At 50.6% G+C, this 22,879-nt stretch overlaps 1 protein-coding gene and 2 long non-coding RNA genes across 6 annotated transcripts in view; 2 read left to right on the top strand and 1 right to left on the bottom strand.

Annotated features, from left to right (window-relative positions):
• Nucleotides 1-381: 381 nt before the first annotated feature.
• On the top strand, nucleotides 382-810 carry LOC142603812 (uncharacterized). Its single transcript, XR_012837686.1, has 3 exons — nucleotides 382-484; nucleotides 568-608; nucleotides 692-810. It is a non-coding gene; the product is annotated as an uncharacterized LOC142603812 (long non-coding RNA).
• LOC142603811 (uncharacterized) lies at nucleotides 707-16,126 on the bottom strand. Its single transcript, XR_012837685.1, has 3 exons — nucleotides 15,933-16,126; nucleotides 5,405-7,445; nucleotides 707-2,809 (listed from the first exon to the last, which is right to left on the bottom strand). It is a non-coding gene; the product is annotated as an uncharacterized LOC142603811 (long non-coding RNA).
• The window catches only part of JADE2 (jade family PHD finger 2), an 81,721-nt gene continuing 73,029 nt past the window's right edge, over nucleotides 14,188-22,879 (top strand). The window contains exons 1-3 of one of the 4 annotated variants that reach the window (XM_075766220.1): nucleotides 14,188-14,868; nucleotides 17,673-17,802; nucleotides 21,567-21,624. In XM_075766220.1, the coding sequence (XP_075622335.1) occupies nucleotides 17,786-17,802; nucleotides 21,567-21,624 (75 nt within the window). In that variant the 5' untranslated portion in view covers nucleotides 14,188-14,868; nucleotides 17,673-17,785. Of the gene's footprint in view, nucleotides 14,869-17,670; nucleotides 17,803-21,566; nucleotides 21,625-22,879 lie in introns of those variants that run through there. The other 3 variants (XM_075766217.1, XM_075766219.1, XM_075766218.1) reach the window with 3 other exon arrangements.

Here is a 22,879-nt window from a genome sequence, read left to right as displayed (position 1 = left end):
TCTACCTCAAATATTTACATCTAGAAATGTTAAGTAGATTTGTTTTCCTTCATTTGCTTGGTTGGAAAAAAAATGTCTTTTCATATTGATTTTTTCAGTTTGTTCACGTTGGAGTACAAAGGATGCAGAATAGTTGAATATGTGTGTGGGATTATATCTGTATATATAATCAGTTAGACTTGGAGAGCATCATATCCCGGCATGGGATGACAGGAAGAAGGTGTGAAATCCTGGATCCAGAGACATCAGTAGCAATACTTCCTTTAGTTTTCATTTCCCTTATTAGATGTGAATAATAGAATACTTTCAAGAGCAAACACTGATTTCTCCAAAATAAGTCGCTGCTTTGTGATTCTCTTCAAATTGGAAGCCATCTTACCCTATTTTAACTCTCAACAATAATTGCATTTCTACGGAGAAACCTTTTTCACAGCTTTGGCTCTGAATTTGAGTTTCCACGAGGAGTTCCCAAACCGCGGATGGGGTGGGATAGCGAGGAGCGGTGCTAAAGGAGCATCTCCGGGAGGTGGGATAACAAGGAGCGGTGCTAAGGAGCATCTCCGGGAGGTGGGATAGCGAGGAGCGGTGCTAAGGAGCATCTCCGGGAGGTGGGATAGCAAGGAGCGGTGCTAAGGAGCATCTCCGGGAGGTGGGATAGCGAGGAGCGGTGCTAAAGGAGCATCTCCGGGAGGTGACACTCCGGCTCATGCCTGGGCTCGCGTGGCCCAGCTGATGCCTGCTGGGGAGGGAGCAGCTCTGTGTGCTTGAGGCTTCTCCTCCGACAGCTCTCTCCAGGGCAGCTGAGCAGCCAGGAGCTCTCCCAAGGCTTTGCAGAAGTCTCCGTGTTCGTACACCGATGTGCTGTCGCAGCCGCTATTTCCATTCGATGATGATGATGAAGGTGAAGGATGTAGACTCAGACTCTGGTACCCACCAGCTCCTGATGCTGTAATGTGGCAAGCCAACCCTCAGATCTGCAGGGAGATGATCTGCTGAGAAACTCGGCCCCAGACGAGCCCTGCGGCCGGTCTTTGCTTTGGACTTAGGTGACGCACAAGGATGGGCATCTCCAGCAGCCCTGGATTCACAGGCTCCTCACCCTGCTATCCCAGCGGTGGTAGCACATTTGCATAAGAAGCAACTGGGTGAGTAATACCTGCCTCTGCAGACATCAAATGCTGCAAGTATTTTGCGGTAAACCTGTTGCTGCTCTGGGCGGGGAGGATGCACTTTACTCCGAAAGCAAAGGATGAAAGCCTTTGTGGCAACCGCTGTGCTTTGAAAGCGACTGAGCCCAATCGTCTGCACAAGCAACTGTTTTATTATCAGAATAACTGATCTCCCAAAGCACTTAATGCCACTGCCTGCACAACACGGAGCCAGCGCACGCTGCAGCCTTGCAGCCTTTTGCTAGTGCTGCCAAGTATCTCGATCTTACTCCAGCATTATATTACTGTTAATCGCAATAAAATAGTAATTAAGGGACTCACCTGTCTAGGTTGCTTGTTCAAGTGGGCTCAGGGTGGTACACAGTGAAAACAGCCACCATTAGATACCTTGCCTGTATCTACGTCACCTGAAATGGCTGTATTGCCCAATTCCTGAGCTACAAGTGTGATGCAGACCTGTGGTTGTCATCACAGAACTGAGTCTAAGAATAAACTAGATTTGCACCTTGGATATCTGTTCGTAGGCAAGATCATTACTTCCGAGCCGGCGGTGGATATAGCTGCGGATGGACCGTGAACCTGGGTGCTGGGTTATTCCTGGGTTTGGCCTTCGCCAGTTAGATCACTGGAGCAAAATTTCATGTGCTTCTGTTTTCTTACAGGGAGATAAGGATACTGGTCCCTGGATTAAAAGTGTTATTAAGGAGACATAATTTGATTATAATTCTTATTTTACAGGCTGAAGAGCGTGCAGAAGCTGGCAGTACTGCTGCTGAGCTTCCTCGAGGAATGTGTGCATTTGCAAAAGGGAAGAAGAAACTGTACAGGAGGATTTTCTCATATATAAGCTGAGGAAATGGATTATCTGTGAAACAGCCAACAGTTTTTATTTACTGTGAAAATCTGAATCTCGCTCTCAATTTCCCATCAAGATAAAATGCAGGCATTTGGTTAAAATGGTAACTTAATGCTCCAGAGGTTTAATTACCACCAGTCTATAATCAGAATCAACACAGAGTGCAGTCTGCAGCTCCCAACTTCAGCAAGAAATGCAGCTCCCCACAAGGCAGTCAATAAAAGGAAGATATATACTATGTGCTCAGATTTTGTGGTCCTTCCCATAGCTGAACTTGCGAATCTGCTATTGCTAATAGTTTTCTTTCAAACCTCAGGTTCTCCCTTAGCTGTTATCAAACTCCATAGCTCCTTATTACTACATTTTAAGTTTCTCTGTGTCTAGTATCTATATACATACACATAGTATGGAATTAAGGGAGTTCAGTGCTGGAAACTAAATTTCCAAGTTTTTTCCTGTATCCACAGAAAGTATTGGTCTGAACTAGTCGCAATACTGGTGATTATTGAAACTTTGTAAGGGCCTTGGTTGGGAAAAGTGTCAAGTAGGCGGATATGTTTTCTGGACTGCGGCTGATGTGATCTCTGCTGTGGGACGAATGATCGATGCTCCTCCGTTGCAGCTCCTGCTGCTTTTCTTCTTGAAAGACTTCAGGACTTGCACATCAGACATAGGGCCAGCCTGGGTCTTACTTGGTACTGTTTTCCCTCTGCAAACTAAGATTTCTTTTCTCCAGCACCTTTTCTGAACAAGGTCATCTGGCTCTGCCAACTGCTGTCGATCCCTGTGAAAATTGCACGTGCTCTATATTTTACTCGTTACTTTGCAAGTCGGGTTTTTAGTGAGCGAAGCCTTTACCGGTATTGCAGCCACGCTCCTGCCTGCCACTCAGGTAGTTATATCCAAGCAAATCCAGGCAGCACAGGTACTGCTAGCAATGCAACTGCGGTCCTCTGCCTTCTGCCCGGGGTCGAGCCCTGGCTTCACATCACGGGATGCTCCCGAGCCGGAGCTGTTTCCGCAGAAGCTGCCGGAGCGACCACAGAAGTTGCTCTCAAAAATAAACTTTGCTACAGTTTCTGCTCTCTCTAAGCGAGGGTTAATTTTTCTCATCATCACCAGCCCCCTATAAAAAGCAGCACATTTTGTATCCTGCCCCTACTGACTTGTGGAAATAAGAGATACCCTATTAACAATCCTTGTCCAAACAAAGCGTTGGCCTGGTTAGTGCCAGCACTTTCCATCCAGCACTAGTATTTGTTTTTCCATGCTCTTAATCTTATAAATTGAATCGAGTCTGATAAAAGTGACTTCCTGAATATTGCATAACAGTTTGGGTCTGTCAGGATGGAAGACAAACAAACCTGACCTTGAACTTGGAAAGTTTCCTCCCAGCAGGTAGGAGCTTCCAAAAGTCTCTGCTGATCTGGGAAATGCCGGAGGGGGCTCCTGGTCTCCTCGCTGCCCTGGGACAGCAGCACGGCTTCCCTGGCAGAGCCCCTCTCCCTAAAAAGAGCTTTGGCAAATGCTTTGGATCCTCCTCTGGGGACCGGAGAATCCCCTGAAAGAGCTGCAGCAGGAACACAGCAGCATGTTCTTCCTCCAAAAAGGAGGCAGAGGAGAAATCCTGTCCATATCTGGCATAGTTCAGCCTCCCGGGATTAATTAAAGGCTTTTTCAGTTTTTCTTTCAAACCTCACAACATTCATCTCTGCCTCACTGAATAGGGAAAAGGGAGAGGCATTTTCTCTGGTGAATCACCAGCCTGTTTCAATTTTCAGTTTTACATTGCAGTAATATTTTTTTCCTAAGGGAATACTACAGGAAGGGCAAACTTTTGGCTTCTCACCATTGGAGCATTACATCATTAATACAAGCTGAAAATCTGAGTGGCGGGCAAAACAAATATTCCCTGAACTTAGAGATCCCCCCTTTCCTTTGTGTTTCTGTCCCCTCTTCCCTGCCCACGGGTAATGCAATGAAGGTGTTGGCAGAGCCAGCGTGGGACGGGGGACCAGGGGACCGGGAGCCTGTGCGTGGTGATGCTACAGGAGCAGGGAGGTGTCCTGCATCTTCTGAGCCGTTGGCAGCGCCAGGACGGGAGCCCTGGAGACTGACAGAGCTCTGAGGCAGCAAAATCCGTTCTTCTACAACTCAGGTTTGTGGTGATGGATGCAATGCGGGGGAAGGAGCCACCCGGCTCTCGGGGCCCCATGTGAAACACGTGGGGTCCTTCACACAGCTTGCCCGGTGCCAGAAAAGCATGGGACTTGGGAGACGCTGGTTTTCGGGCAGCATGCTGAAGAAGCACCACAGCTCCTGGCTCAGCCTGCCCCGAGTGTGTGCGTGGTGCCCTGTCCATTGGGCCCTGCAGACCCTCCGGCCGTGCCCTGGCTGCGGCATTTGTTTTCTGACCCCATTACCTATTCCAGTTTGGATTTCAGCTGCTTAGGCTTGATTATTTTAAACCCCCTCTATCTGATTATCGGCAGCCCAGCCAGGCCAGATACGAAGATTCCTGGGGGATCCCCAGCAGCGTTGCAGAAGGATAATTTGCCTCTCGTTTGTGCTCTTGGAGGGGGGTGGTCAGCAGAGCGGAGGAGAGCTCCAGGGACAGTGCAAGACTGGGGGAAGGCAGCTCCCCCTGCACCCCCTGTGCTACAGCCTCACAAATCTGAGAAACGTTGCTGCCTGCTTGATCACCCTGCTGCCGCGGGCGTGCAGGGAGACGCGCGCTGGTAGGTGCCCACCACCCTCAGGAGGTATCACCGGTGACGGGCACCACAGCACGTGCTAACCCACATCGGCACAGGGGGATGCTTCTGGAAGCAGCGTGGCCGACGGTGCGGAGCAGCGACATGCTGACGTGGCAGGGTGCAGCAGATTGGTACCGAAGCTGGGCAGCCCTGTGCAACCTTCCCATGGCTGCCTTGCTCTTGCTTTTTGTTTTTTCTATTGTTATCCTAAAGCTCTCCTCCTCCTCCTCCTCCTCCTCCTCCCCCCCAGCAGGATGAAGAAGCCTCCAGCTGGCCTAGGAGGCTTATCAGCTCTGGCTGGCTGGGTGTTAACAGTCTATTTGCATAAGTACCTGTCCCCGTCATATGCCGCTTGCCTTTGTGACTCACTGTGTTTGTTTATTTTTCCTCCGGCAGCCAGGCTTGCGGCGTGCTGCTCCCCGAGGGATGCCAGGGCAGATGCCACCACCCCCAGGCACTGCGCGATGCCGTGCACGCTTGGGCCAGGGCGCACACCCTCCCTGGCTCACCCGCTCCTTCTGCCCTGTGGGACCAGCTTGGAAATTAAATGTGTAACTCAGTGGGTCCCATTTTCTCCTGGCTGTCAAGATAAAATTAAACCGAACCCCCCCCCCCCTTCACACCTCGGCAGCTGTCCCTGGCTGGGGAGAGCGAGGCTTCCCCTGAGACCGCAGTCCCAGCTCGTGTTGCAGGGAAGGGTGATGCATCTGGGTCGATGGCTGTGTGATGAGTAACTTTCCTCCCTGCTGGTAGGTAAGGCATGAGTTGAGATCCTCAAAGCCCTTTCTGAACTCGGGTCCCAGCTCCAAAGGCAGAGGCAGTGTAGCCTACCAGACCGACTCTTCTGGATTTGCTGTGCTGAAGCAAGCATCGCTACAGTTCTGTTCCAAGTGCTGGTCGTGACCGTGGAGTCACCTCCTCAGGTAGGAGCTAAGCGGTCTTGTTTCTGCTCATTAGCTCTGAAAGGTTTTTCCATCCATAATCAGAAAGTCATTAATGTTAAACTTCCCCTGCCAGGTACAATTGATTTGAAGATTATAACCACTATAAAGGGGGTATGCGTTGCATATACAATGCGTTAAAGTCCTGGCATGCAGGAATTGTTGCTTCGATGGTTGTCTGTCATCTGTGGAGCTCACCAGAAAACAGCTCAGACAGATGGTGGGGCTGCTCAGCAGCCTGGCAGTCCTAGTTAAGAGTGGCCTATTTTCAAAGGGCGAAGGTAAATTCAAATAAATAGCTAGTACGTCCCCTGCGAAGGGGCTGTAATCCTCTTCTAGGAGATGATGGACCCTCTCTCGTTGCTGTGATATTTTATGAATGTGGTGCACAGCCTTGAGGTCCTCCATGCTTGCAGGAGGCCAATGCTCAGTGCGGGATCCTCTCTGCAAGGAGCTACCAGTACTGCAGTATTTTCTTCTGAATGTGGCCCAGGAACCTGTCCTGCGGGTGTGTTATACTTCTCCATGGCTGATGAGCCAGTCAATCAGCTGTCCGTCCAGCCATTCACCCAGCCAGCCATTTCTTGTATGTAAAAGTTATTTTAGACACTTATTTCTGGCATTCATCATATCGTACATCATATAATGTGCTTTTGAGAACGTATCAGTTGAGCTGTGCCAGGCATGCATTGCTCCTCTGACCAGGAGAGTGGATGGAGGAAGGTGGGTAAGAAGAACGAGGGATTCAGCTCAGCCCGGCACATCCAGTCTTGGTTTTGACTGCCTTGCCCGGGGCGTGATGTTATGGAGCAGACTGAAGCGTGCTCTGCAATGGAGAGAGATGAGCAAGCGTGGAAAGGCGGATAACCAGCAAATTGATAAGAATATGATCATCGATGAGGATCAGTGGACTGGATTGTCCAAAGAAAAATGCAATGTGTAGCCGAGGGAGAAAATAGGGGGAGGAAGAAGCAGACAATACACCACCTGAGCCATCCAAGAAGTGGCTAGAAGAGGAGCAGAACCACAAAAGGATGAATTATTGAAGCCAGGAGAGGGCTGCAGGAATCTCATTCCGTCCTTTAGAAGAACCGTGCCCAGGCTTTCAGCCAGGGCCACTCTTGGAGGCGTTTGGGGGCACTGAACCCTCTCTGGCTTCCACAGTTAACTAGAAAAGTGTCTGATTTGTCATCAAAATTCAGATGTCCTCATTTTCCCATCCCGGCACTGATGACTGCATGCCCACGGACTACGGTGGCCGTTCTGGCTTTATAGACACGAGGAAATAAATATTATGGCTGCAGCTTTCTTGAATTTACAGGCAGACTTTGCTCCTAACTACATAGCTTAAAATGATTTGAAAATTACAACTCCCATAAAACGTGGATTATCTGGCTACGTCAAACCCAGAATAACCGAAATGAAATTCGCAGGACCGCTCCACAGGCGTTCGGTGCAGTGGGTGCTCCTCCACTCCTCCCCTGCACGCCGTGCCGAGCATCGCACCTCCAGCACTTCAGCGGCAAGACAGGCAGTTCACGTGGTGGGTCCCGGTGGCGTTGGAGCGGTGTTTTGCAGTCTTGGGAATGCCAGAAAATGGATTTGTGGTGCAAAAAAAGCACGTGGGGTGGCCCCCAGCTGCCTACGTGGCATGCAGCTTGCTCAGCAAAGCGCTCTGTCCGTCCGCACGAATGGCAGCAGGAGCCTCATTTTTAGTCCCGTTCTAACAGGAGATGAAAAGACTAGATCAACGTCTTCAAACGTCAGAGGAGCAGAAGGTGGAGATCTTGGATCCAAAATCTTATTTACCGTCCTCCTCGCATAGCCCTTTGTACTTTATGCTAATAAATAGCGCTGCACATGCACAACTTGGTCCAAACCCTGAAGAAATCGATAGGAATTGCCAGGTGCTCCATCCTTTGAAAATCAGATCATGCATTTATGACTAAACGTGGCTTTCAGCTTTCAGGCCCCCTTTTCAAAAGCTGATATTCAAGCATATTGTATTGGGTCCTGGCTATAATCAGACCTGATGGATTTTCTTGAAATAAATAGCGTGAAGTATCTGAAGAAACCCCCCCACTTTCTATCTTTATCTCTTTTCCTCAAATGCATTAGCAGCTGATTTGTCCTTCTGGCTACTCTTAGGTCTTTCTGACCTGTCGTGGCCAGTGCCACGCGCCTCCCTCTCTGCTTGCTGCAGCCAGGCTAAGTTTGCTGCTTGGGAATATTGCTCAGGCGAAGGAGTGTCCGTGTCAGCCCCCCCTATGGTTAAAACACACCCCGTAAGCAAACCCTCATCATTTTATTTATGACTTTTGGATGAGATAATGGTTTTCCACTTTGAAAAGAAAGCCTTCTACTTCAACATTTATTTTCTATAAATGCCTTGGCATTTATATTGCAACAGAAGACTATTCAGTGACATTATCTGATAAATATCGTGTTATACAGCTGCAATTTACAATGCATATATTTTTAACAGTGCTTCTAAGCTAAATTAAATGCTTCTAAAATATGGTACTTATGGAAAACAAATGTCTGTTCTAGCAATTTTGTTTTTCAGGGTGCACTATTTTTTTAAAACCAGATACCATCTTTATCCTGTCAGGCAGTAAATTATGCACTTGCACTTTCATAAACTCTCCCCTTGGGAACTTAGTCAATGAAATGGAAATGTCTTTTTCACACCCTCCAACTCCAGAGGAATACAGGGAAATAGCCAACTCGGTTATAAACTGAATGTCTAGAGGGAATCCATATAAAATACGGATTAATGCAGTCTTAATGCATGTATTGTTTAGCATATGTACCGTTCACTCAAATGGCGCATCGAATTGTGACTCAGATCTTTACTGTCTCCTTTTTTTTCTTAATTGGGAGAGTAATTGCACGTTCTGTGGTGGGATCTGCAGGTAGGAAGCCACTCGCTGGTACCCGGCTGTTAACCTCCCTCCCAAGCCAGGGCAGCTGCGGGAGGAGGAAAGCTCTGCTGGCCTCCTCAGGGGAGTAAACCACGACTGCTTTTACACCTAGGTGGATCCTCCCGCGGGTTGCGAGGTGGGAATGGGCAGGACGAGGGCTTGCAGTGGCACCTCCTGCCTTTGGGATAGCCCTTCACGAGGGAGAGAAGAGGTGCTCAGGCAGTTGGACTAGGGGATCCTTGTAGGTCCCTTCCAACTGAACTCTTCTAAATTTACTACTGTTCTCATCGTCCATCACCCAGAACTACAGACTTTGCCCATAGGAGTCAAACACCTTCATGCTGAAACTGCGGGCGATCTGAGGAGCCGTGTTATCCCATCACCGCATCAAACGTGGCAAGTTGGAAACGCCAACAAAAAGGGAGCAAAGGAATGCGAGTGGGGAAGTGTGTTGCAGGGGACTCTGCTGTGATGCCCCAGGACCTGTCCAAAGCAGGAGGAGCTTCAACAGGTCTCCTGTCACAGTAGCAGCACTGAAGCCATTCGGCTGACCGCTGATGGTCCTTATTTCCCCAAATCTACCCTCAAGGGCCCTTTGAAAGCCGCAGTTCTTCCAGTCTGGGATCTACGTGAAATGTGTGATGTATTACGTGCGCTTTGCAGTAGAAGTGAACTTACAGAAAGCAGAGAATCCAACCAAAAAAGGCATCTTGAAATTTGGCAGAAAAAAATCAGTGCGCAAAACCCACAAGAACGTGAGCATCTTTGCACAAAACCACTTACGGATGCATTCCTTAAAGGTAATCCCTTCAGACAGAGGCAGGCTGCCATTTCTCTGAAAGATATTAAAGCAGCTGTTGCTAGAACATAGAGAATTTTTGAGCTATCCATCAAGGGATGGATATTTGTAATGCTATATCTATTTTTTTTTTGTTTACAGTTTATTTTGATACCAAATTTCTAGCTACTGAAGGTAATTGAGACTGCAAACAAAATCTCACTATCCACTGATCTGCCAAATCAAATTTTCTTCTCCTGTAAGTATAGTATTTTTCCTTGGCTTCAGAGAGGAAAAGAATTATGCAGAATGAATGAGAAAGAAAAGGGATTAGTTTATATAATGACCACAGCGGCCATCTCTCCCTTGATCTTTCCGTAGTAGTTCATTCTCGAAGATGGGAGTGATCACCATTGTAATTTAGAACAGAGCTTGTTCTTTTTCCTTCTACTGTATCTGCTTACTACTTTCCAAATTAACACATATTTTAATAAAAACTAAATACCCTGATTATAGCTGGGATATTGGACGATCCTATCTGGGATGCGGATGCAGCAAGATTTTCATCATCTTTGTGTTCCTTTCCTGGAATGGCCATGTACTCTTCTGGGCCTTACAGAAATTAAAGTAGCCATGAGGTGACTTTGACCTCTTCTGGCTACCAGAGGCCTCAGAAGAGGGTAGCTAAGGCAGTAAATTAGCAGTTCTGTGTCTCCCGCACCGTTTTCAAGTTGTGTGGTGCTTCTGAGCATCTCCGCTAGCTCTCTGGTCCTCCAGTGCCCAGCATCGGGGCCGGGTGGGTATCGCAGCAGGAACAAGCTGAGGGACCTGACCCTGCCTCGTGGTTTCTCACTAGCTAGCAGTAGTAAATAGATTATTTCTAAAGGTCTTCGAAATGACATTGGATTTTCATTCTATTTGGGGACTACTTGCACTCCCTTGGACCCATCCTATCCGTGTGTCCGGTGCTAACGTACTACAATAATCGACTTTGATGCCGACAAGGTAACTGAGTTTTCCTTTTCCTCTGCCATGAGATCCGTCTGCACTGAGATTTTCCCTGGTCTCAAGTCTTGTTGAGAAGTTTTATTAAACCAAAGTGTTGGGAGATGAACTATTTTATACACTTGTTCTCCCGAAGCTGCTTTAACAGGTTTGTAATCGTAGCTCTAGGGTGAGCCAATCCACCCCTAAAATCAACGTACTCACGCTTAGCCGTGCCAGCACCGCGCTCCCCCAAAGCGTGGTAGCAGCCCCGAGGCACGGGCAGCTGCGGCACGTGGGGGGACTCACGTTTAGCGACGGGATTTAACTCTGCCGAACTCACGCAAAGCTCAGAAGGACTCCATCCTTCACTGAAAACCATCTGTTGCTTCTACTTCTGTGCTCATCACCGAAAGGTTGCCTATATTTTTCTTTTAAGGTTTGCAAAAATAAGCACCGGTGAATGAAGATGAAAGGAAAATGTTGCTGGTTTCTTCCCTGGAGATCGTATTTCTTACTTGTTGCATAACTGCTTATTTTAGCATCAATCAGCCGAGCCTTTGTTGTGTAGACAATTCTGTCCTTTTAGAGGATTTGTGCAGTATTATTTCTTCCAAAGTGCTTTTTTTGTTTTTATTATTAGATTTATTTCTTCTCTTAGCAAATGCCAGCTGACAACACCCTGTCAGAGCTCTTCATAAGTGTTACATAAATGTCATACTATGTAAACTGAGTATCATATACATATATACATGACCTTTCTGTAGAACCATCCATCAGGTGTTATCTCTGTGTATTTTATATGTATATGTTACATACAAGCACGTGTATACAACTTTTGTTTAAGTGTACATATATGGTAGCCAAAAATCTGTTAAGCGTGCGATCGCTACTGCCCAGGAAAGTACTCAAAATGCAGAAACGTCCAAATTCTTGTTGTCGGTGCAACTTAATCTACGCCCTTTTGTTGAAGCAGAAAAAAGATTTTAATTGCACGTTCAGATACTATTTTTCTTCTGCATCGCTAAGGCGTGCAGGGCATGAGATGGTCAGCGAGGGGCTCAGCGACGCTGGCTCGTTCCTATTGTTCAGCACATGATCCTAGGCCTTAGCTCAGCACATTATTCACGTGTCTGACCACTTTTGGATTTCACAGCAATAGAAAATACAGCTCCAATATTTCTGTGTGCCGTTTTCAAAGCAGAACAAGGCGCTCAGCTTCTGGATAGCAAAAAAATCCATGCAGGTTGAGTCTAGGGGTGCTTCGGACCTGCTGCGCGCAACCCATCTGCAGCAGGGAACTGATCTGCGTACCTGTGACCTCCTTTAGAGGTGTTCTCCAGAAATCCTGGAGAAACGGCCGGAAGGGTGGTAAGGCTGTAATCTGCTCCACAGGACCGGGGCAGGGATGTTGGCAGGCTCCTCTGAAGACAGAATTATTAATTTCCACATGGCTTTTTCTACGCTGCTTTCCACTATGCTGCATCAGTGCTTCAGCACCTTCATCCATCCTCCCCGAACACCCGTTAGGAAGATGGGTCAGGGTGACACGTGGATGGATGAAGGTCAGTTTTGACTAATTCAGGGTACTCCATCTGAGAAGCGGAATGTCTGCTTTTTCAGAGCATTTAACATGATACAGCACTTCATACATGCAAGCACAGCACCCTCTGCTTCCAGCTGTACTAAGATGGATGTCAGCAATTCAGGCTAAAGGTTTCAAGCTACACACCCGCGATGTGGGCAATACAACCGTCAGCATCCAGAAGTCTGGTTTCATGACTTTGTTAGCGTTACAAAGCTTGTGGCAAGGGCATGGAGAGAATCCTCTTCTTTGGGAGAGTTTTATCCTGTCACCACAGTCGGACTATGTCCGCATCTTGCAGCCCTTGCATCGCTGCCTGGGCAGTTTTTGGTTCTGCAGATGAGGATCTGACCAAAATTTGTTTCCTTTTTGACTTTCAGAGCAAGGTCCGTGGCGTGCAGGTGTCATATGGAAAACAGATTGTGACAATGTAATTAAGAACTGTATTAGAATACGTGTGCACAAGAAAGGCTCCATAAATTGGTACGGAATGCCTCACTTTGGGTATTTCTGACGTTCTGACCAGTGACCTTCAAAATACCTCTTAACACAGCCTGGGCACGCAGATGAGGTGGGATCCAGAGGTGAAGTCCTGGCAGCGAATGCCGCTGTGCGCTGGAGCAGCCGGGCCAGCACCCGCCGAGGTACCTGGGGCTGGCGGGGACCAACAGAAAGGGGCCACGCTCATGTGTCCCACTGCTCTTCTACTACCAGGAAAGGCTTGTTTAACTGGGGGCTGAAGTTTCCCGTTCCCTGGGGAGCTGCTGAGCAGGCTCTGAGCACCCGGGGCAGCGGGCGCCCCAACAGCAGCATCTTCAGAGATTTCAGCAGCCAGAATCAGGCATGGGGTTTGCCGTGCGTTGTGAGCTGCTCTTCTGCAAAGACCAATGACATGACTAATTTGGGTGGGTTTTTCTAAAAGACGATGAAAAGCTGTGTCATGCCAAATTTCAAGACCCTACTTCCAGAATTACAGTCCTAAAACCAAACCGAAAACCCACAGCAAGCCCACGAATGACAAAAGCAATGCTTCTCTCCTCCTCTGCTTTCATCCTTGGAAGAGCCAAAGGACTTGAGAGTTCGGACAACGTCCAGCACAGGCTGCCAAAGCAGAAAGTTGCAGCCTTATTCATCCAAGTTTGGCAAATTATAAGGAGCCAGAACAGGGATGTACAGTGGGGAGCATCTGACTACCTTAGTTGTGGTGGTTCTCGCTGTGGTCCCGATGGGTTTCAACAACTGGTAACTCACGGGTTTAGAGCTGACAAGCTTAACAAATTTAAGAGGTGATGGCAGATTGTGATTGAAAGACTGTCTTTAACCTGAATTTTAATTCTGCAGCAATGGTTTAAAACAGTGCAAGACAACTTCTGCAATTTGTTTTCAATTTTGCCTTCCAAGAGTTTGGAAAGATGTAGATTGTATAGACCGCTCCATCCAATTATTATTAATTTAAGACACCGTTTCTATCGCGACAGCCGCACCGTTGCTGGTTTTAAACGTGGGGAGAACAGCTCGCCATAAGCACCCCTGAGCGACACAGAGCCCAAAGCTGCCATTTGGGGAGCACACGGCGGGGTCACCCCGGGGACGGGCGGGCCCGCACCGCTCCGCTCCTCTCCGCGGAAACTCCGCGAAGTTTTGGGGGGAATGATCCATCCACACACCCCCCTCCTCCTCCTCCCCCCCCCCCCCCCCGGGGCTTTTGCTGCTGCTGCCGCCGCATCTCCAGCCCAGCCGCTGCTCGCCCTTCCGCGGGTGCTGCGCGCCTCCAGAGCGGCCGCGTGTGCCGGCGCGGCCCGCGCAGCCCTGCCCGCGGAGCAGCGCGGAGGCACCGCGGCCCTTCCCGGCCATTCCCACGCCACCCGCCCCGCGGCCGCGGAAGTTTGCTACGCGGGGGGGGGGGGGGGGGGGTAGAGGGGGGGAGCGGCTCCGCACCGCGGCCCCCGCCCGCTCCGCGATGGGCAAGAACCGTCTTTTTGACGCAGGAGAAATGGCAAATTTTAAGTACGTCATTAATATGGCGCCAAAAGGGTTTTTTTTTTTTTTTTTTTTTAAGTATAAGCTTATTTTTTTTTAAGGTTGCAGCAGCGGCCCCGTGTACGCCTGTGCACAGCGCGGAGAGGGGGAGCGGAGCGGGGACAGGGTGGGGGGGGGGAGAGAGAGGAGGGAAAAGAGTGTGTGTGTGTGTGTGTGTGTGCGTGTGAGTGGGGGTGCGTGTGAGTGGGGGTGCGTGTGCAGGGCCAGCGGAGCCGGCGGGACGCCTGCGGGGCGAGCGGGCTCCGGGCGTGCGGCGCTGGGGCTCCGGGCAGCGCCATGGGGCCCCGGCGGCCGGCGGGGGGGTGAGGAGCGGGGCGGGCGGGCGGGAGGCGGCACGGCCCGGGATGGGACCGGCGCTGGCCGCACCTGGCCCTGCCGCTGCGCCTCGGGAAGGAAGAAGGCGCAGGAGGGAAAGAAATTGAAGATTTGGGGCGGCCGAGGGGGGGGTGGGTGGGGGGGTGGAAGCGCCGCCACCATTATCCGTCCCCGCTCCGAAAGTCGCTTCCCCGCCTCCCTGCCGGAGCCCGAGCGGCGGCGGGGCGAGGAGAGCCTGAGGAAGTGCGGGGTAAAAAAGAAAGAGAAACAGGCGGGCAGGGCTCGCCCGGCCGCCGCGGAGCGGCCATCTCGGCTGGGAGCGGGGCCGCATCCATGGAGTTACCGGGCGGCCGCTCCTGAGGAGGGCCCGGCCGGCGCGGCCCCGGCAATGACACCGGATTGAGCCGGCGAGGGGGCTCTCCCGGCCGGGGACTGCGGGAGCATCCCCCGCCCCCCGCCTCCTCCCCGCCCGTAACCCGAGAGACAGCCTCAACTCTTGGAGGACACTCTCCTGGCAAAGGTAAAGGCTCGGCGGGGCTGGCGTCGGGAATGGGCTTATTTTGCAGCGGATGGTTATTTTGCAGCTCCCCCTGCTTTGCTTGTATTTATTTTTTTTTTTTTATTTTTTTTTCCCCTCCCTCCCCCCCCCCCCCCCCCCGGCTGCGAGGCGGGGGATGTGCAGCATTTCCAGGGGTGGATTGCGCATGTTGGTCACTCTTGTTTTAAAGTGTACGGGGGAGGCAGCGGGAATGTAAACAAGAACTTTTAAAGGGTCTGCTCGCAGCTTCGCCGTTTTATTTTCCAAATTAATGACTGCGGCAGAGGCTGCCCCGCGCCCTGCCCGCCTGGGGGAGGGGGCGAGCACCGCGGCTCCTCGGGGCGATGTGCGGTACCGGGGGGGGGGTGTGGGGTGTGGGCGGGGGAGAGCTCCGCGGGCTCCGGGGCTCCGGGGCCGGGCAACGCTGCCGCGGGGCCGGCGTTGGGGCTGGGGAGCGGCGGGGCCGCGGGCGCGGAGCGCTGCGCGGGGCCGGGATGGCGGTGCCCGGGGGCGTGGCGGCTGCCGGCTCCCGCCTGCCCTCCCTCCTTCCCTCCTTCCCTCCCTCCCTCTCTCCCTCCCCGCCGCTCCCGGCCGCCAGCTCCGGGGCTTTCCCCGCCGCCTTCCCCCGCCGCACCGCGCTGCTGGGTCCTCGGGCTGCCGGGCCCGGGAAGCGGCCGCCGCCCCCCTCCTGCATCGCCCGGGCCCGAAAACATCCCTCGTTCCTTCCCGCCCCACCTCCCCGCCGTGGCCCTGCCGGGGGTCCCGCGGGGCGGCTGTCCCGTCCCCCCCCGGCTCTCCCGCCCGAGCCGGCCACCTGCCCCCTCCCCCGGGCTCCCTCCGTGCGGAGGGGCAGCCGCTTTGCTTTTAGGATGCGGGGCTGGGAGCGCCTTACCTGCCGCCCTGACCCCCCCCGCCTGCTCCGCTCCGGGGGGTGGAGGCAGCGACCTGGAAGTCGGGATGCGCTGCAAAGGCAAGGGGGGGGGATGCTGAATTGTCAAGCTCGGGCGCAATTGGGGGGGGGGGGGGGGGAATAAAAATCTCCATACCTGTACATCCTGAGCGGGTTTTGAGTGGGAAGGGAAGGATGGCATTCACAGGGAAAATTCCCTGATCCTTCGTTCGGCACCCACAGTGAAAATTGTTTACTTAAGGGTTTGAGCCCAGACCCTCCTACCGCTGGGACATTTCTAAGAGGGGATTTTGCTCGGGAAAAAAAATCAATGATCTCAGCCTTTCTCCCAGGGGTGAGGAGCCCGGCTCTTAGGAATGGTATTTGACCTTTAAGCATTTATTGGCTACTGAGGTTAAAATAAGCTTGAGATGGAAGTAAAAATAGCTTGCAGAAAGGTTAAATCAAAGGTTAAATTTGTTTTTCCTAGGAAAATTGAGGCTGATGTCGATAAATGAAGGCTTGGAGCAAAGGATGGGAGGGTACACGTTAGGTCTGTAGGCAGGGAGATGCAATTCATTGGAAGTATGGGTGGCTGCTGATAGCGTTTGACACCAAGTTCTGAAAGTTGGTAGATAGGTGGTCCTCAAACGAAGGTATTTTAGATAAGGTCTGGTCTTTGCCTTTCTCTGGGTGTTTGGTACAACGATCGGAGTGCCCATAGCTCCTGTTGATTTCCTCTTGACTTGCGGATGCTCGGAGACCTGCAGGATGGGGCAGCGGGCAAGGAGCTGTGCCCTGTGTCCCTGCCCTTGCCTTGTGTCCCTGCCTGCTCCCTCCTGCCCGAAGGCAGGGGTGGCCCGAGTGCCCGCAGTAACCTTTCTGATTACCTGTGCTCGTGTTTGGGCTTGCTGAAGGAAAAAAAAAAAAAAAAAAAAGAAGGATAATTAGAGGGTAACAAGTCAGAAAAGGCAAGCAAAGTTATAAATGTGAGTAGTAAAAAAAAATAAAAATCCCCTTCTAGATGTAGAAAAAGGCAAAGCACAGGAAGTAAAGGAGAGCTTGTTTTGCTTTAAATTTAAATGAGATTAAATTTTGCCTCAGGGGAGCCAAGGCAGCAAGCAGAGTTGCAGTGGAGGAGAAGAGGAATGGCTCTCCCTTCACCTGGGCACCTGAGTTTTTGCTTAAGACATTGGAGCTGACAGCAGCCTGCGGAGGAGTCGGAGGGGCAGGCGAGCCCCGGCTGGCAGGGGCAGGCTCCCGCTGCCCAGAAGATGAGTGTTCCTGGGTACCAGGAGCGTGGCTTTCTGGCTGTACACTTGGCGGGTTTACCAGGGAGGTTAAGAAAAGAGCAGCACGGCTTCCCTTGGGATGCAAGGGCTGTGCACCAAGATTTGCTGACGGGTCTTTTGGCACAGTCGATGCGCATCCTTCGGTTGAAAAGTTTGTTCTTCAGTTATTGAGAAATTGGGGCTCTGCCTGCGTCGGGGGGTGCTGCTGTTCTCTCAGAGCCTCCTATAGCAGCGCTTGGCTCCAAAATCGTTAATGAGAAAAGGCAGTCTGACGAGGACAACCCTCCTACGGCGTAAAGGCTGGGACCTTCCAGCTCTCCACCCTTATTATACTTTCTAACAACCTGCTGGTATTCCTAGACAGAGCGAAGAAATAGTTAACGCGGAGGGGAAGCGTTGAGAGCAGCCCCTCGGCTCCCCATCACCCGGGTGGGCGCAGGCGATGGGACAGGGGGTTTGGGAGCGGGGGTCCATGGGAGCGGGGGTCCATGGGAGCGGGGGTCCGGGCTGGCCGGAGCGGTGCGTATGCCGCTGGGGGCACTATTTTCTGTTTGTGTTCCTATTTCTGTGCTGGAAGAACAAACAGGGAAGTGGTTTTTCTGCAGTCTCATTGCAGCTCACAAACAGAGCACAGAATTCAGCCGGTGTTGCTCAACTGTCACAGCGTCAGAGGTGACGGCGCAGGGGGACCGAGCGCGGCGCATCCCTTAACGTGCGGATGAGCGCTGGGAAGAGGTGATGACCAAATACTTTTGTTTTACTGCAACTTCTGCAGGTTTCTGTGCCTGTTCCCTGTGTGCACAGGCACGTATGAATTTCTCTAGTTTGCTTGCTACAATCCAGAATGGTTCATTGTTGCAAACAGCCCCTGCACATGGTGCTGTGATGCCACCAGGAGCTCCAAATCCCACGTGGACTTGAGGTTTGCAGGGAAATGTCGGTGGATTCCCCAGAGCACAAGGATGCTAGAGGGGTTTGCAGAGGGCGAGGAGTTCGTCGGAAGCAGTTCGTTGGCTGAAGGGCTGGATGAGGCATTTTGGTTTAGTGTGTATGGGAGCATGCGTGAGGTGAGGAGTGTCCAGGTGGGACAGGAGCTGAGGATCTGGGCACATACATCTCCATGCGTGCTGGAGAGTACCGCTGCCTTCAGTTCTCCCACGTTACGTGGGCTGGGCAAAATTACATCTCCAAAAACTCTTCTTCAACCTTCCCCTGCTGGGAGGCAGGACCAGGCAGCCTGAGGCCATCATCTCAATTTTACCGCACAGCTAATTTGTTCGAGGCCCCAGTGATTTACATTTGTTTAGGCTGATGGAGGGCCATCATCTTCCTTGGTTTAGCATTTATCTGCCTTTCTCAGCTTGAACAAAGGCAATGCTGAACATGTGTTAGTTTGCAAGCAATTCTGGTTTTGGGTTTCCAGGCATTAGCACAGGGCTATGCCTGTGGATTTGAGTTGCAGACACTTCAGGGGGATGTTCATTTGTTTATAAAAGAAACCCACATCTGTTTCTGTTTGAATTTTTTAAGCAAGCATACATAGAAACTTTTCTCTTGGTTTCTGGCTCTGTAAAAGCAAGATTTTGGGCCAAGTTTGACCTAACAGTGACCTTTTCAAAGTATTACAAATTTTTTTGGTATTTGTTTATGACTCTAATAATGATGCCATGCGGAGAATGGGTCAGTTAAAGGTGAAATTAGCTTCTCATGTAAAAAAAGGATTAATTTTGGAGCAGAGGCCGTATTTTGTGGAGGCTTGAAATTGCTTAAGTAGCACACCAACTGAATTGCTCCTGAGAGCTTGCTCCGTGCGAGGCTTGTTGGGGCCATCGGAGTGCGAGGGATGGGTGTCGGATGGGTGTCGGGAGCCCATGGCTCACCCAGCCACCATCAGACTTTATAACCCTGTGCTCCAGCTGAGGAAATGGCCCAATTACCCTTCTTCTACAGTAAATTCCTCTGTTAAGTACTGTGCAGTTTACTACTGTTTGGCTGCTCAAGAGGAGGAGTCCCTCAGAAAACAGCATCTTCTTAGCCACTGCCTGGAAGTTAACCATTTTCGGAAAAGATCTGGTTGAACTCTGTGGTTTTGGCCCCAAATTTTCCTTCTTTCCTTTCCTTCCACACAGTACCTGGTGGGGCGTTGTGTGCCATCCCCAGGCGGTGGTTGTCTTTCAGTGCTCTCGTGTTCGGAGATGTCCGTGCTTTGCTCAAGCCAGAATTTCATTCGGAGCAGTTTGATGCAGTCCGGTTCAGAGGATGCTGCCTTGGATCCTGCCAGACAGTGGCCAAATGATTTACTCAAGTAGGGCCACTATTTTACCTGCGATGTGAACCACTTGTATATGTGAATATAAATTCATATTGTTATCTAGTGAGCGGGTGAAGGTGTGTTGTGTAGGTAGGAGTAGGACAGGGACCACGTTGAATTAAAGGGATGATCAGTGCATCTCCTCACATATATATCAGAGGCAAAACCAGTCCCAGTATCCTGACACCGATGCTGTGCATTAATCCTAGACCTTTTCCTCTCCCTTGGAAGGAGAGTGATGCCAGTGACGCTGTCTTGCTGTAAAGGCGAAGATGGGAACCGCTGGAAATCCCACTGGCCATCAGTAGCATTCCTTTGCTTCGGCTCTGGTGTTTCTTCTCCCCAGTGACTTTGGCTTATTTAATCTCCGTGACTAGGAGCTCCAGAATCAATAAAAGCAGAGCTCCAGCTTTGTGCTCCAAAAGCCCGTTTGCCATTATTTCAGACCAGTGTGAACCAGTTAAAAAGGTTCAGGTAGAATTTCCACTAAAAGTAAGTAAACTGCAGTTAGAGCTGTCTTCAATATCATTTTCCCCAAGCAAAATCTAATGGCTACTTGGAACAAGGCCGTTTTAATAACATGTTTCCCCTTGAATCACTGGGGGAAAGTATCGATATTGCCATATTCTCCAGGAACATTTTTAATCATGTTTTGGCAGGACAATGCCTTACCACAACACTGATTGATAGTTAAAATGTTTATGATACTTTGTCGTATTATCCCTTATAATGGTACGATAAAACGTAGCGCATACATTGTAAAATACAGGCATTGCAAGGGTTTTATATGCTTATGTGGAACTTTTCCTGTTGTTCGGGGGGGGAAATGGCTTGCTCCAGCCTGCTATCCACTCTGTGTGCTGGTAGTACCTGCTGCCACCGAACCACACAAAACGAGTGGTTTATTATCATTCCCGCTTAACCATTTGCGGAAGCAGTAGAGTATATGCCGTGTTAACGCTCTTAGATGCTTACAAAATATCTCAGGAAGTACTAGGAAGATTTCCATGGGATTAACATTGTTTCCTGTGGGTGTATTTTAGCTCCCAGCCTGTTGGATAGTTGTCTGCTCCAGGGGTAGCCCTTTCCATCCAGAGCTCCCCAAGCCCTGTATTGGGGGCCCCCACCAGCCACATTGGTAAACTGAGGTCTCCAAAAGTTAAAATCTCTTTTTTCTTTTTTTTTTCTTTCTTTTTTCTTTTTTTTTCTTTTTTTTAAAGTACCTACTGGTACAGGTACTTGACTTTCAGCTCCAAGTGCTCGGTTCCTGAGGGGCGAGTTCAGGAAAACCTGCTGATTTCAAGCAGTTCTGTGGCATGTTCAAAGTCACAAAGCAAATCAGCAGCCGAGCTTGAAACGGGTCTCCTGTCCTCCTAATCGGTGTGGAGGTACCTGCTGCTGTGGTTTTGTCTCTGAGAGGATGGAGCCGCTTGCTCACACCCCCCCCCCGGGAGCTGCGGTTCTGGCGGGGGGCTGCACGGCTGTGCCGGAGCAGGCAGAGCAGCTCTGGGTGATGGGAAGCGTGCTTTAGGCTTGGCTAGCACATGCTGGCTCTGAGACAGATACACCAGAAGTCTTAAAAGAAATAGATACCGCCTGAGTGGGAAGATGAGTCAGTGGGTAAAACCCCGGTCTCGTTGTACACGGGGGTCCTCTTCAGCTCCATGGCGCTCGGACTTCCCCCTGCAGACATACTGAGAGTGCACATAGTTTCCATTTTTCTCTCTCTGCACTTCTCAAATTTATAACCCAGAAGGCTGGTTCACAGGATGTCTTTTGTCCCATCCAGCAGTGCTGTGGTCCATGGTGGGGTATCGTCTGCCGTGGGGCATCCTCCCGTATCCTCCCTGGCGATGCTCTTGCAGAGGGAGAGCCATTTGGTTGTGAATCCTGCCTAGGCAAATTGCCACGCAGAGCTGAGCTGAGTGATCAAAGTGTACTCACTGTACCTCCTAGGAGCGGGGAAAGCTGGTTGAGAAACACCAACACTCTTAAAGTTTTTTAAAAAGCCCTGTGACGATTGTTTTCTTCCTTTTTTTTGAAGCCCCTGGGTAGTTGTCTGTGGTGAGGGTAAGTACCGGCTGGTGCTGGGGTAACGCGGTGTGCAGATATTCAGAGATAACAGTGATTTGGTGCTGAGATGAGTTTCCTGGGCACTAAGTGTAATGTTCAATTTCTTTTGTTACAGATGGAAGAAAAACGACGCAAGTACTCGATCAGCAGTGATAACTCAGACACCACTGACAGTAAGACCTTTAATTCAAGGCTTTGAACAAGATAACTAAGTGATTCACCTCCAGCAGGGAAAACGCTTGAATAATTACTTTGCAAAGAGTGGAGGAAACTGCATTTACTGGGAAGTCTCTGCACAATGAATTGTGCGCCAGGGCTGGGTTTGTCAGAAATGCAGCAACAAGCTGATATCAATTTAAACGCCCGGCTGTGGCTCCTCTTAACTGATGAGAGTGTCTCCCTCGTGTGAGGAGTCTGGGTGAGGGAGAGCTGCCGATTGCGAATCTGCTAACGAAGCAAACACCCTTTGTAGGCAAGTTGTCCTTTCCTGTGAGCTGCAGCCTGAGACCGGTTAGCTCTTGAGTTGTACTGGGGGAAAGGGAAGTTTCTGCTGGAGTCAGGGTAAAACCAGAGCCGCCTCGTTCCCTCTGCTCGCAGGCTGGAGTGATGTGGGAAAAGGGATAAGGCTCAAGCCAGCAAAGCTTGCAAGCCCACGCTTGCTTTTCGACATCTACCTCACTTCATCCTCATTCAGGAAAGCACAGGAGCATGTGCTCAACAATAAACATGTGCAAATGTGCTGAATTTTGGCTATAAATAGAGCGCTTTCCTCTCCCACTTATTCCAGGGTTTCACCCAGTGCAGACATACCGCAGTGCCTTAGTGTTCGGTTCCCTCGAGGCACGAGTCTAATCCCTTGTCTGGGCTCCAGAGTTTCCTACTAGTTGCTCTTGGTTTCTTACTAATGTCACAGTAATTTCATCTGGGCCGTGCTGGGAATTTGCTCTCCACACTTTACAGGATCTGGCTGCTGGATATCTGAGAAGGAAAGGGACTTTGCTAAAGACACTAAACTTCTGGGCCTTTTCCTAACAGGATGATGGGGAGATTACAGGGGGTTATGGAAAGGCTGATCTTGCTGGGTTTGGCTGCCGTTCCCACAGCTTTAGCCAAAAAAATTGTCAGCGTGAGCGGAGTTCGCGCTGCTACGGCCGACGAGAACCTGCTGTTTGGCTGCCGGAGGGGACCCCCGTCCTGCTGGAACCCCGGGGGGGGGTCTGGGGGCTGAGCTGTGCCTTACAGAAAGTGATGCAAACTCTGTCAACACAGCTCGCTGCTTGTAAAATAAAACATCTCTATCTCAGAACGGGGTTTGTTTTGGAAGCCGTGCTCTAAACTTCCCATCTCCTAATCCCCAGGTGCTCAAAGGCTTACCGAGCCGAGCCGTGCCGTGCTAGCTGGCTTCTCTGCCTTTCGGGGCTAAGGCAT

The sequence above is a fragment of the Balearica regulorum genome, chromosome 14 (assembly GCF_011004875.1).
Source record: "Balearica regulorum gibbericeps isolate bBalReg1 chromosome 14, bBalReg1.pri, whole genome shotgun sequence".
Lineage (NCBI taxonomy): Eukaryota > Metazoa > Chordata > Aves > Gruiformes > Gruidae > Balearica > Balearica regulorum.
This window is presented reverse-complemented; position numbering and strand designations above follow the sequence as displayed.